Source organism: Salvia miltiorrhiza, chromosome 8 (assembly GCF_028751815.1).
Source record: "Salvia miltiorrhiza cultivar Shanhuang (shh) chromosome 8, IMPLAD_Smil_shh, whole genome shotgun sequence".
Classification (NCBI taxonomy): Eukaryota; Viridiplantae; Streptophyta; class Magnoliopsida; order Lamiales; family Lamiaceae; genus Salvia; species Salvia miltiorrhiza.
This window is the reverse complement of record NC_080394.1, coordinates 25,793,470-25,807,971: the sequence shown is the minus strand read 5'-3', so window position 1 is coordinate 25,807,971 and position 14,502 is coordinate 25,793,470. Positions and strand designations below refer to the sequence as shown.

Here is a 14,502-nt window from a genome sequence, read left to right as displayed (position 1 = left end):
ATTCTCCCTTTAAAATGTTGCACGAATGGTACTTATGGTCATATTAATATCATTAGTGTCATATAATCTATCTAACGTAGTGTTGCACAAATGGTACTTATTGTCATATTAGTGTTATCAGTGTCTAACCCGCGTGCAAACCCGAATCCGATCCGCCCTAATTTAGGACAAAATAGTCTTACAACATAAAAAATGGCCAATTTTATGTTTTTTAGATGAGTGGCCAAATATTGTATTTTATTATTTAAAATGATTAACTCAAAATGATACTCTTAATTCTATGTTGAATTTCTCTCCCTGAAAATATGCATCTCGATAAATTCTCTCTTAACTCTTTTTCTATAGTATTTTTTCTTTCAAAAGTTCTCTCCAAATTTAATTTTTCTCTCTATCAGTTTTTCCGCTCAATAATTTTCTCTTTCTAAATTTTTGTCAATAAATTATCTTTCTAAAAATTTCTACCTCTATAATTTTATTTAATATTTTTTTTATCTCAATAAATTCTCTTTTTAAATTCCTCTCTTCAGTCTTTTTTCTCTATATTTTTTTCTCTAAAATTTTCTATATAAAAATATTTGATAAAAATAATAAAATATATGAAAATTAAAAATGAGATGGATGAAATAGCTATTTCAATTGGAAAAGCAATGGTGAAATATTGGCTCCCAATAATTAAACATAACCAAACAATGGAGGACCATTCAATTTCCTCCTTCCTTCCATATCATCATTGATAATTATCAACGCCAATTCCTTTTGTAAGGCCGGCAAATTATGATATCCAAATCAAATACATAAGTAAAAACAATTTATTCAAAGAATATCCCAATTAAAACGCCAACACAAATCACATATTACAGAATTCTATTCCAAATGAGTCACAGACGTTCGACCAGATGTTTGCAAACATTAGGACACTGCTACCTGTGGACTGAACTACTTGGAAGTAAAAACAAAATAACAAACGGAAACTATTACGAGTAACCAAGTCCGTCATAATTTGTACAGCCACTTTAGCAATCAAATATATTTGAAAGAATAGAACTAATATAAGGTGTAAACACTTAGAAGGCTGCACAAACGTTAGCCTTCCCCAGCTGGACTGCCAACGGCCACCGAGTATCGACATCAGTCCACTAAGACGAGCAGCAGCCGCTCTTCTGGGCAACAGGTTGTCCACGAATTTGCACAGTAGGTGGCCTTGCACTGTTCGATGCAGGCTGACTAGCCATCCTGCGTTTATCAATAACAGATTTAGTGAGGAGCCATGTCACTGAGACTCAAGACAACAATGAGTGATTTAAACATGGTAGATTACACTCATATAATATGCTGCAAAGACAGTAACAGATGAACTTTCAATAACAAGCAAGATAAAGCAGACCTATTCTTAATGTCAGCGGACATTGCCATGAAAGCCTGTTCAACGTTCGTGGCATTTTTTGCACTAGTCTCCATAAAGGGGATGCCGATTTCATCTGCAAATGCCTACACAACCGAAACAATTTATTTCATCAAAGATTTACCAGTCTAGAGCAATAATAGTACACGAGCAAAACTTACAAAATCCCTACCTTCGCTGTTTCATAAGGCACAGCCCTGTTGTCAGCAAGGTCACACTTGTTTCCAACAAGGAGCTTGTTCACATTCTCACTCGCATATCGATCAATCTCATTCAACCATTGCTTCACGTTGTTGAAGCTTTCTTGGTCAGTTACATCATATACTATCTGCGAGAAAATTCCATGTCGAGGATGTATTAGAAACTCAAATCACAAAGTTGCACATTTGCAGTAAATCAAGGAGGAGACTAACTATAATTCCATGTGCACCACGGTAGTAGCTACTAGTTATAGTTCTGAATCGTTCCTGCCCAGCAGTATCCCACTGCAAGAAAAAGAAAAAATAAGATTATAAGAGGACAGCACAAATGAAGCTTGTTTTCAACATACACTCGTATTGGGAGGTAGGATACACAAGAATCAAATGCCACAACATAATAGTGCACTAAGCCCAAGTGAGGATTCAACCATATGCAAATGACCTCAGGATATCAAGTTTCTCGATCAAGAACAAAAATTTATAGCATTTGCATACAATTGAAAGCCATTGACTCGTACTTGACACTTATTCGAAGATTAGCTATAAATATCCTTCCAGACGTACTGAATCATTTAACTAGGAAACTTAACACCAACAAAAACACTGGCTTTCCCAAATAATACATCCGATTGTCTTACTGATTTCAAAAGGGAACCATACACACTACAAAGTGAATAAAAGAAACATGTCGTGTGTGTGTGTTGGCCAAGTGGTAAGGGGTTAATGCCTAAGGCCAAAGGTCTTGGGTTCGAGTCCCCTGTGGCGCGGTCTTTAAATTTCTTTATTTGACACTGTTAATTTATCAAAAAAAAAAAAAAAAAAAAAAGAAACATGTCTGTGTTCCTCAAAAAGCTTATATCTATTCAAATTGAACTACATCAGAGCTAGCAAGTAAAAGACCAAAACAAGCCCGCAAACATACTAAGTTTCCAATTATCTTCAATGATGAATGAGTATCTACAAGTAAACACACTAATTCTAGCGTTCATAATATTATACGCCCTCCATCCACAAAAAATAGTTCATTTTTGCCATTTTGGGACATGCACAAAAATTAGCCCCTTCCCATTTTTGGAAACATTCTATCACATGGTGGACCTCTTTCTCCATTCACAATACACTCAACTGTTTTTATTAAAACCCGTGTCATCTCCTACTAGAACTATTTTTTTGACGGAGGGGGTAGAATCATAAGGTAACCATACACCCTACAAAGTGAATACAAGAAACGTGTGTGTCATCCTTGAAAAGTTCACATATATTGATCTACACCAGAACTAGCAAGTAGAAGGCCAAAACAAACCCTCAAAATATAAAGTCTCAAAATTATCCACAATGATGAATGATTATCGATAATAGTGTCCATAATAATATAGAATCGAGAAGGAGAAAAGCTTACTATCTGAAGCTTGATAGTCTTCCCATCTTGCTCCACAGTACGAATTTTCTGTAGAAGTGATATGTGATCAGAATTGTAACTAAACAACATAAGATATACAATGCAAAAGGCTAAGCCCTTACAAAGTCGACACCAATTGTGCTGATGTAGCTATCAAGGTATGAATCATCCTGTACATAAAAATCAAATACAGGTCAGTCAGTGATCCTGTTTAAGATAAATTATTGTTTTAAATATTGTTGTTTTACACAGGTGAGGAATTCTTTAGAAAAACGAGTGAAGGCATTCACAACCATAAAATCCAACAGTTCCAAATATTTCATTGATGAAATACATCTATAGCAGACGAGGACTAAACACTTGCTGAATACCATAATAAGCTATAGGCCTGACAGAGATGAATAAAAAGAGAGTATTACTTCTTTTTCGACAAACAGTTAAAATCACAGTCATAATCAATAGACAGGTTAAGCACTCGAAAGAATGATCATTCTCACAAACATAATATATGTAATTGCAGTTCCACTATACAAGCAGGATGGTTAACTAACCATTTCTTAAGAAATTAGCTGAAAACCTTTTTTCAACAAGGAAAGTGATGTTACCCTTCAACACATGCCTCCTCTTTGACACAGAGTAATTTGATATGGGGGAAATATTGACATGATATTCAAAGATGAGCATGCAGAACTACTTAAAAAAGTTCATGACAGAACCACAAGACAAAATTAAACTCTTGAAGAGGGGCTACAACCGACTGTTCTTCAAGACAGCAGCACACGGTCACTTCGGAATAAACAAACACAACCAGCATGCAACACAATTTACATGTACTACATTAAGCTACCCTCTTACAGCAAATCTGAGTAGAAGACATGACTTGCCAACACCTGAGTCTCCAATCAAAAGAAGCTTGAACAAGTAGTCACTGAAAGACACAAATAAGTGGAAAAAATTAGATGATCTATCATTCAAAATGGCAAAAAAATCAGTGAAACGAAATTTCAGCAATCAGTGAATCTTAATCTTATAAATGTCTGGCCCCTACGACAGAAAATGACAGTTATTGTCCGCTCCCGCAGTAGTAATATTAGAATCATAGTAGATGAACAATTTGTAAGAATCACCATTGATTTAAAAAGACATTAAAAAAAATTATATTCCACAACCACCCAACTATTAGCTTGAAGTCCAATCTGCATCCAGGTCCTTAAGTAGACAACTCTCTAAACTTCCCAATTTTGCAACCCCATATTGAAAAATGAGAACAAACATAATAACGACAGAACCAAAATTAAAAAAACATCAAAATGACACACTTTATCGGTTAAAACCCGTGAATTTTGGGACTGATCTATAACTATCGAAATTCAGAAAAATCCCAACCCAAAATTTAAATTACCATCACAACACCAATCCAGGCGCAAACTTAACAAAAACTTTGCAAACAGAAACAAACAAGAGGATCTCCGATCACATCAGAGAACCATATAGAAAAATAATCAGTTCGAGGACAGATGCATCAAAATCCAAGCTTACAAAAGACAAAATTTTGACGGATCTACAATCACGACTTCAAAACTGGAAAAACAAACAGAATTCCCAATGAAAACCCTCGTGGATCTATCAAACCCAAGCCGAAACAGACCGGAATATAAAACCAGCGCAGATTTCCCCAATCTTCACACAACAGTGGGTAAAGAGAGAGATGTGAGACTTACTATTCGGGATTCATGATTGGTGGCGGTAGGTGGACGGAGAGTAGCCGGAATAGTCCTTCTGACGGACGAAGATCGTTCGCGAGAAGGATTGAAGAGCGGCGGAGGAGTTGACCGGATTGGGGGTTTTTGGGTGTAGTTTAAAGGAAGAGAGAAAAAGTAGTGGAAGAAATGAAATAGGAGTCTGATGGGGAATTTATTTAAGTAATTTATTTATACAAACACCGACAGCGCAAGATTGGTGAAGACTTCGAGGAAAGGCCCCCTGCATTTATCAAATCTCACGCGCCGCGCACATACAAATCTACCATTTTGCAGTTACACGTCATAACTAAACTTTACATAATCATTTTTATTAAAAAAAAAAAATAGAGTGATTGCTAATATTGCACCTAGATTATAGTTGGTCATAATATAATCTCGACAAATATTATGCTACATACTTTATGTAAGTTTCTTATGTGAGCACCGCTCACGTTTAACATTCGTTAACGTTATCTTTTTTGTTTTAGACATTTATTTTTATTCTAATACTTCATAAATTAATATTGAAATTATTAATTTTATAAATTACATAAAAATCAAAGTTCGATTTGTTCTTTTTATTAATTATGTGAAGTTAAAGGGAATATGAACAAATCGAACTTTGATTTTTATGTAATTTATAAAATTAATGATTTCAATAACAATTTATAAAGTATTAAAATAAAAATAAATGTCTAAAACATAAAAGATAACGCTAACAAATGCGAAACGTGAGCGATGCTCACATAATGAGCTCACATAAGGTATGTAGTATAACATATGTAATATAAACTAATTAACTTAGAAAAAGAATTAGTTAATTTTTTTAATAAAAAATATTTAGTTATTTTTTAGTACGGTTTATATTGTAGTTATTTTTGTATTTTTAGTGTTTTCTAAAATTAAAAAATTGTTACAATATGAACAAATATATAAATAAATGATATGTATAGTGAAAATTGTGAAATTAATTTTTTTTAGAGTATGGATACTCTTATATATTCTCTGCTTTCCACATTCATATTCAATTTTATTTTTTCACACATATAAAAAAAATATAATTAATATTACTTGAAAAATACAAACTATATTTACTTATTCTATATCTGGTGAATTACGAAACCAACACCTAAACTACGGAATGAAAGGCGTAAACTATACCTAGTAAAGTTGATCGGAAAGGATGAAGTAACAATCGGAGAATCGAGAGCAAAATATAACTGTAGTATTCGAGAGCAACTGATAGCGTCCAAAATGTAATACACGAGCACGAGGCCTATTTATAGATTACAATTGAGGGTAAAAAGGTAAAATCGATGCTAGTGCATGCGTTTGACGTGATTGAAGGGTATATCAGGAATTTCATCTTCACGCGGGAAAATCCTCCGCGTCTTTGGCGATCCTTCTGAAAGAGGCGATCTCTCTGGCACGGATGACTTCTCTGGCATGAAGGACTTCTCTGACGTGGATGACTTCTCTGGCGTGGAGGACTTCTCTGACATGGATGACTTCTCTGGCATGGAGGACTTCTCTGACGATGGTGACTTCTCTGAGGGGGATGACTTCTCTGATGGAATTGACTTCTCTGATGATGGTGACTTCTCTGATGGAATTGACTTCCCTGATGATGGTGACTTCTCCGATGGGGATGACTTCTCTGGTGAGTGTATTTCTTCTGCCATATTCGTCCCGCCAGTGGGGTCGATTCCTCTGATTTGTATTCTTTCCCTACTCTGCACATATTACTCCTCATCAACCACTCCCCCCTCTAGTCTGGTTGAACCGGGTATTCTTCGTGTTCAACCATTGTAGTATTGTTAAAGCTGGTGCTATGATGTTTTCCCTGATCCCTGCAAGTCATGAAGATATAAACACTCTAATATTTTACGAAAAAGTAAGTCCTGTAAGTTGCTCTCTGGTGTTTTTGTCACTCCCCCCCTGGTCTGGCTAGTTCACTTCTGGAATAGTGCAACTAGTCAGAGGATTCGCCGGCATGGATGACGTCACCTGCATTAAATGCCTGCCCGATCTACAGTGCTTTTTCCCGTACCCCGAGGTTACTTTTTAGCCTTTGCGTCTTTTCGCCTTTCCGTAGGGATTTTTAGCCGTCGATTTATTTCCGTATGCCACGTGTCGTTCATCCCGCATATTGGTAGTTGCCCGCGTATATTTTTACTTAGTCGATTCGAACTCCCATTTTTCACTATTCCTCTTCTCCGGCTTTCTCAAACTTCTTCATCTACGAATTCCGGCGATTCTCCCTCCTGTTCCGGCGATTCTCTCCCTGTTCCGGCGATTCTCTCCCGGTTCCGGTGTATTCTTCCGCGACCCTTCCGCTCCAGGTTTTATCATCAATCTTTCTCTGGTCTAGGTAATTCGCGTACCCTCTTCTTCCCATATTTGTAATTAGTTGTAGCGCAGTAGCGTAATTGTTGGTGCTCTGATTGAGCGTGTTTAGAAACCCTAGGATTTGAAATTTTCTGACAATGGCCTCTACTTCCGCTCCCCAACCCTCGCGCTCGCCTTCTCCTCAAAATTCTTTATCTTCTTCTCCCCAACCCCAGGAACTCGAAAATCCTCCTTCCTCCTCTTTCTCTCACAATTCCCAAGCTACTCCAAGTCCCTCTCCATCTAAAAAGAGAACCAGAAAGACACCCCAGCCTCCCAAGCGTGTTCCTGAATCCCGTCTTGATGTCGCAGCGGTGGAGAAACTGAAGAGTAAATGCCGACACCCCGAAGGTTTAAAATTCGAAGCCTTCTCTAAAGATTCAACACCCCCCGAAAGCCTTCGCCATCCCAAAGTAATAGTCGTCTGGAAAGCCCAAATAGATGCTGGCCTAAGGCTCCCTCCTCCTACCCTTCTGGTTGATGTTTGTAATCATTTTCGCATCCCTTTCTTTCAAGTCACCCCCTCTGCTATCCGAAGGTTATACGCCTTCCATATTCTATGTCGGGCTCACGGTGTTGGGGATACCGCCAAACTATTCTGTCAAACTCAATCTCTTCGCATGCAGGGCAGTCCCCTGTATAGTTTTGCTGGTCTTCCCAAATATCCTACTACCTTTCTTTCCTCTCTAAATTCCCTTGATAAGGGCTTTCTGAGCCATTACTGTTATGTGCGCACCCTCTTCGGCACTTGGCGCGAGTATCACATTTCGGAGCTGGAGTGGCATAACCCTCGCACTACTTATAAACCAGCCTCTTCCGACGCCCCTTCAACCCGTGATCTGAGTATTATAGCTCATCTTAATGCTATGAACGAGGCCCAGCCCTTAGACTGTAAATATCTTGTTGAGAACAATTCGGCACTGGCATACAATGATTTATTTCCCCTATATCCAAAGAAATCGATAGGTAAAAAATATAAATTAGAAAAATATATTAACTTTTGTTACCCGGATGCTAATGATGTAGTGTTTTAAATTGCAGACATGTCTTGGAGAAAGAAATGTGGGGACAATTTGCCTGCCATTGCTTCTCCCGCTCGTAGCGGGGAGCATGGTACCGGGGGTTCTGCTTCTGGAACAAGCCCCTCAGAACAGCCAATTGGGGTCGAGCTAGTCGCCCTTCCTCCTGTGGTAGAAATCCCAGAGGGAAATGTGGAAGCCTCCCGCCCCTTTAATGCAGAGGAGGTTGATGCAGGCGCCCTTGTTCATAGGAGCAGGCGTCCCAATACTGATGGTGCATCTGGCACCTGTGAAGAGGATATCCAGATTGTGGATATTACTGATGAAGTTCCTTCTCCTGACTCGGTCCCCGATGTCACCCTGACTAAACTTTCAAAGAAAAGAAAGAGGGGTTCCCTGATCTCCGTGGGGGAGAAGGAGAAACAAGAAGGCCTGAAGAAGGCCGGTCAGTCTAAGGAGCCAGCGAAGAAGTCCACTGGTGGTTCGAAGGTCCTCCCTTCCACCGGGGGAAAGGGTAAGGAACCAGCGAAGAAGCCTGCCGGTGGATTAAAGACCCTCCCCTCTGCAGGTGGAAAAGGCAAGGGCAAAGCTGTGGCCTCTGCCGAAGAACCAGAGGATGTTGTTCCTGGGCCGATTTCGAGTCTGTCGGGGCAAGCGTTAGTCGATGCCTTGATAGCTCGTGTCCATTCCAAGGACCAGGAGAAAGTGGAGAAGCTAACCCGGGGGGTTTTAGTTACTCAGTTGTGCCAGTTGGCTCTTCAGGTACCTTACTTTTTATACCTTTTATCATAGTAAAAACGAAATTACTAACCTCTTTATTGTTCTGTCGGAATCCTTTTTGTCTTCTTGCAGGTGGAGGCTCGGATGTGGGGAGCTGTTAAGTGTATTCATGACTATGATATGTCAGAAAAAGAAAGAGAGAAGGAGCAGGCGGACATCGCCAAGCGTGATGATGATGTCGCTGGAGTGGTGGAACGCCTGAGTGAGGCTGAAGCAGAGATAGCTGAGTTGAAGGCTCAGCTGGCCCAAGCAGATGTGGAGAAGTCTTCCCTGGTTTCTGAACTAACAAGGGTAACCAAGGAAAGTCATGAGAACCTGGCTAGGTTCAAGGCTGGATATGAGGAAGCCTACAAGGCGACTCGACGTGATTGGAAGAAAACGCTCGTGGAAGCGCAGAATCGTGCCTACGTCCTGGGGGCGCGAGATCAACGCCTGGAGTATTTCTTGTCTCCGCAGGGTCAACACTTTCTGGGATTGATGCTGGAAGGCACCCTGGCGGCCTTCAAGCGGACTCAAGAATACCTGGAGGATTTCGGACCCCTCTTTGCCTATGTGATACAGCAGTCCGCCTCCAAGGCGTTAGAAATGGCAGGGGCGACCTCGGAGCAGCTCGCTACCCTGGATTTGCATGCCCTGATGGATAACCTCAATGATGAGGAAATAAATAGGCTGATGGGGATCCCTGCGAATTCTCCGAAGAAACCAGAATGGTGGTATCCAGTGCTGGAGAAGGCCATTCCCTATTTCGCCTTTGGGGTTGGGTCTGCTTCAGTGCCCTCCACTCCATTGTATGCGCCTGTTGTCTCTGCTTCCCTGGCGGGCTTTGTGAACCGGCTGCGGGATCCCACCAACAAAAGTACCCGGAGTTTTTCCCAGTATGGTGTGGTGCCTCCTCTGCCCTCTGATTTGGCGGCCTCCATTTCTGAAGATTCTGCTTCCTCCTCCTCTGCGATGGATCAGCTTTTTTCCCTGTATCGAGATGAAAAAATGTTTGTACAAGAAGCTGTGAAGTTGGTGGACTTGGGGGTCCGTCTTCCCGCGGTGAAGGAAGCTGGCATGTTGCCCGTGTTCGCAGAGGGAGCCGTTTCTGGCCAAGTCTCTACGAGTGGTGTTCCTCCCCCGGTTTCATCTGCCTCTGCTCCTGCCCCTTCTGTCATTGATAGAGATGCTTCCGTTCCTCCTGCCTGAGTTAATAAAATTTTTGTAATTTTTTGGTCTGTATGAACTTAACATTTACCTCCCGTTTTTGATATGCAACTACACCTTCTCGGCCTGTTTATATGAAATTTCTTCCCTGCTTGTATTGCTTTTTCCCTTTCATTACTTGTGTTGTTTTTGTTGCTTTCACGTTCATGTTGAATCTGTGCTTGGCTTGGTTTGGCTCATCATGCTTGTTGTCAGTGTTTCTTTGATTTTCTCCTTCGAGATTTCTCTTATTTTCGCTGTGGGGGTTCTGTTGATTCTTCTGGCAGGAACTTCGGTTGACTCTTCTGGAAAGGATTTCATCGCCTCCTCTGACGAGGATTTGGTTGATTTCCCCCGGAAGGGATTTTACCGCCTCCTCTGGCGAGGATTTGGTTGATTCCTCTGGAAAGGATTTCACCGCCTCCTCTGACGAGGATTTGGTTAATTTCCCCCGGAAGGGATTTCACCGCCTCCTCTGGCGAGGATTTGGTTGATTCCTCTGGAAAGGATTTCACCGCCTCCTCTGACGAGGATTTGGTTGATTCTTCTGGAAAGGATTTTACCGCCTCCTCTGACGAGGATTTGGTTGGTTCTTCTGGAAAGGATTTCACCGCCTCCTCTGACGAGGATTTGGTTGGTTCTTCTGGAAAGGATTTTACCGCCTCCTCTGACGAGGATTTGGTTAATTTCTTTGTTAGCGATTTCGTGCTTCCCATCCAAGCTGCTTCCCATCCACGCTGCTTCCCATCCAAGCTGCTTCCCATCCAAGTTTGAGCACTCTGCGCGGAGCATGGAAGACCCGGGGGGTGCAACCAACTTTCGCGGCTTACGATTAAATAGTAACCCTCTGCGTGGAGCATGGAAGGCCCGGGTGGCACGACCAACTTTCACGGCTTACGATTAAATAGTAACCCTCTGCGTGGAGCATGGAAGGCCCGGGTGGCACGACCAACTTTCACGGCTTACGATTAAATAGTAACCCCCTGCACGGAGCATGGAAAACCCGGGGGTGCGACCAACTTCCGTGGCTTACGGTTAAGTGCAACCTCTGCACGGAGCATGGAGGACCCAGGAGGGGTGCAACCAACTTTCGTGGCTTACGATTATGTGCAACCTCTGCGCGGAGCATGGAAGGCCCGGATGGCACGACCAACTTTCGCGGCTTACGATTGAAAGAACACCCTGCACGGAGCGTGGAAAACCCGGGGGGTGCGACCAGCTTTCGTGACTTACGGTTAAGGACAACCTCTGCGCGGAGCATGGAGGACCCGGGGGGTGTAACCAACTTTCGCGGCTTACGATTATGTGCCACCTCTGCGCGGAGCATGGAAGGCCCGGATGGCACGACCAACTTTCGCGGCTTACGATTAAAAGAACACCCTACACGGAGCATGGAAAACCCGGGGGGTGCGACCTGCTTTCGTGACTTACGGTTAAGGACAACCTCTGCGCGGAGCATGGAGGACCCGGGGGTGTAACCAACTTTCGCGGCTTACGATTATGTGCCACCTCTGCGCGGAGCATGGAAGGCCCGGATGGCACGACCAACTTTCGCGGCTTACGATTAAATAGTATTCCTCCCTCTGCGCGGAGCATGGAAGGCCCGGATGGCGCGACCAACTTTCGCGGCTTACGAGCGCTTCCCTCCCTCTGCGCGGAGCATGGAAGGCCCGGATGGCACAACCAACTTTCGCGGCTTACGAGCGCTTCCCTCCCTCTGCTGGAGCGTGATCCCTCTGTTTTTCCCTTTACTTGTTGAGAAGTCATTTTTGAATTTGAAAATTGGGGACTACGGGTATACACCCTACTCCCCCCTCTGGTGACATGTGCAATACTCTGTTATGAACATGTTGGCCCAATTACTCCTTACTCCCTTCTCCGGCCCATAAATTGGCATAAGCCCATTACCCCTTGGCCCCTTACTTAGGCCCGATACCATCTCTATATATACCCCTCCATTCTTCATGACCTAACTCAAAATCCCTTATTTTCTTTCCGCCGCCCCAAGCTGCTCTCTTCTCAAATCCTAGATCTCCCGTCTTTTTGGCTTAAAATGCCTTCTTGTCTTGGTTGTAATGCCCTCAGTCGGGGGAGCGAGTCCTTTTGAGAAAGTACGCCGGCGCCCGTTGGTGACTTGAAAAAACAGGACTCCCCCCCGCCTGAGGGTTTTATCTCCAAGATTCTTAGAGAAAGCTCCTTCGTTACCCTTTTCCGATTTCCTCTCAAACCCTAGATCTGCTATTCCTTCTCTCCTACTTTCCGTATTTTTTCCCATCTTGGTTGTAAAGCACTCAGGTAAGGGAAGTTCCCCTCTGAACACTCACATCCCTGAAGGCTCCGCCTTTTCCTTTGTATTTCTGGTGCAGATCTCTAACTTTGTGGTTGTAATGAGCGGACTTCCCGTACTTGAGAGCATTATTGCCGTGTTTCTCAGATCTGGACATTGATTCTCCAGATCCGGGCGTTGATTCCCCAGATCTGGGTGTTGGTTTGCTCCTTTTCTGTATTCCTTCTCTGTAGCATTTTGACTTGTTATTTTTCTGGATATTCTGCAGGCGTGTGGTGGAGCTGAAGTAGATATGAGAAATGAGCATGTCCCGGCAGCGAAAGAGAACTCGAAGTGTTGGATCGTGGAAGAAGATACGTCCATCCCTGATGCTTGCTTTCCCTTTGCCCTGCTAAGAAGCAGTTTTTGTATTTGTTTCTCCCTTGTCCTGCTAAGAAGCAGTTTGCATTTTGAATTTTAAAAATTAGGGATTACGGGTATACACCCTACTCCCCCCTCTGGTGACATGTGCAGTGCTCTGCACGAACATGTTAAGTAGCATATGTAATGTAAGAAAACAAGAATTGAAATAAATGAAACAACACAAGGGAATTCCCTAGAACCACATATCTGTTTTATTGATATTATGGCCCCGGACCTCGTTAAAACCCCTGTGGGGAAAAAGAGTATCCGGTCTACAAGTGTTTACTCCTGCTAAGAAGCAGTTATACATAGAACTTTTTGAGTGTGTTTATATTCCATGGTCTGGGGAGAGCTCTGCCGTCTAAATCCGACAATATGTACGCTCCCCCACCCAAGACCTCTGTGATTACAAACGGTCCTTCCCAGTTTGCTTCAAACTTGCCCACCGCCTTTAACGCGTCTGCTCTTTTCAATACTAGATCGCCCTTGACCAGTTTTCTTGCTCTGATCCTTTTGTCGTACCCTGCTTTGATGACACTTTTATATTTTGCTGCTCTGATTTGAGCTTCCTCTCGCTGTGCTTCCACAAGGTCGAGCTCAGTTCTTCGAAGATCGGCGTTGTGTTCCGTATCATAAGTGATAATGCGGTATGATTCCAATCTGGCTTCTGCTGGTACCACTGCATTGGATCCATATACCAGCGTGAAAGGAGCCTCCCCTGTCGCCGTCTTTGGGCTGGTGCGATAAGCCCAGAGGACGGTATCCAGTTCTTCAACCCACTTCCCTCTGCTCTGATTCAATCTCTTCTTGATCCCTTCACAAATAGTTCTGTTAGCCAGCTCCACCTGGCCATTGGCTTGTGGGTGGGCCACCGAGACAAAACGCTGTGTGATATCCATTCGGTCGCAGAAATCCGCGATCCTTTGCCCCGTGAACTGAGTCCCGTTATCAGATACAATGATTCTCGGTACCCCGAATCTGCAACAGATGTTTCTCCAAATAAAGCGCTCCACTGTGACTTCATCAATCTTGCCCACCGCCTCGGCCTCGACCCATTTAGAAAAATAATCTACTGCCACGATGAGAAAGCATTTCCCTCCCGGTGCTGTAGGCAACTTCCCGACTATATCAATGCCCCATTTGTCAAACGGACATGCCGCGTACATGACACCCATAGGCTCCCCTGGTACATTGATTCGCCCTGCATGTCTCTGGCAAGCTTCGCACTTGCGGACGAACTCTCTGGCCTCCTTGTTGATGTGAGGCCAATAGAACCCGGCCCGGATAATTTTGCGCACAAGATCCCGAAATCCCGTATGCCCGCCACAGCAACCTGCATGAATTTCTTGCAAAGCAAAATTAGCTTCCTCTGGAGATAAACATTTTAGCAAAGGTTGAGTGAAAGATCGTTTGAAGAGTTGATCGTTGATTAAGCAGTAGTTCTCATAGCGAGCCCTCTGATTGGATTCTCTGCTCAGCCGCTCCCCTGTCTTCAGAAAGTGTATAATCGGAGCCCGCCAATCATCTCTGATCTCTACTAAGAACACCTGCGAAGTTTCCATCTCTCTGGTATCACAGAGTAGAATAATCTCGTCGCTCCAAGTTTGCTCTACTGCGCTAGCCATGCGCGCCAGTAGGTCGGCCTTCGTATTCTCCTCCCGAGAAATCTGTTCGAGCTTAAATTCCATGAACTTTTCT

The 14,502-nt window shown here is 42.9% G+C and overlaps 1 protein-coding gene across 1 annotated transcript; it reads right to left on the bottom strand.

The window, feature by feature from the left end:
- Positions 1–795: 795 nt before the first annotated feature.
- On the bottom strand, positions 796–5,019 carry LOC130997276 (ras-related protein RABD2a). Its single transcript, XM_057922541.1, has 8 exons — positions 4,723–5,019; positions 3,857–3,929; positions 3,124–3,171; positions 3,002–3,049; positions 1,816–1,887; positions 1,575–1,730; positions 1,385–1,488; positions 796–1,233 (listed from the first exon to the last, which is right to left on the bottom strand). Exons 1-8 carry the CDS (start codon positions 4,734–4,736, stop codon positions 1,137–1,139), a joined length of 612 nt encoding a protein of 203 aa, XP_057778524.1. The 5' UTR covers positions 4,737–5,019; the 3' UTR covers positions 796–1,136.
- Between the last annotated feature and the right edge of the window lie 9,483 nt (positions 5,020–14,502).

Excerpts from the sequence above, each read along its gene's own strand:
- LOC130997276 (XM_057922541.1), bottom strand. Across the intron at positions 3,050-3,123 it reads GCACAATTGGTGTCGACTTT|AAAATTCGTACTGTGGAGCA; the intron begins GTAAGGGCTTAG and ends TCACTTCTACAG. Across the intron at positions 1,888-3,001 it reads AGACTATCAAGCTTCAGATA|TGGGATACTGCTGGGCAGGA; the intron begins GTAAGCTTTTCT and ends TTTTTCTTGCAG.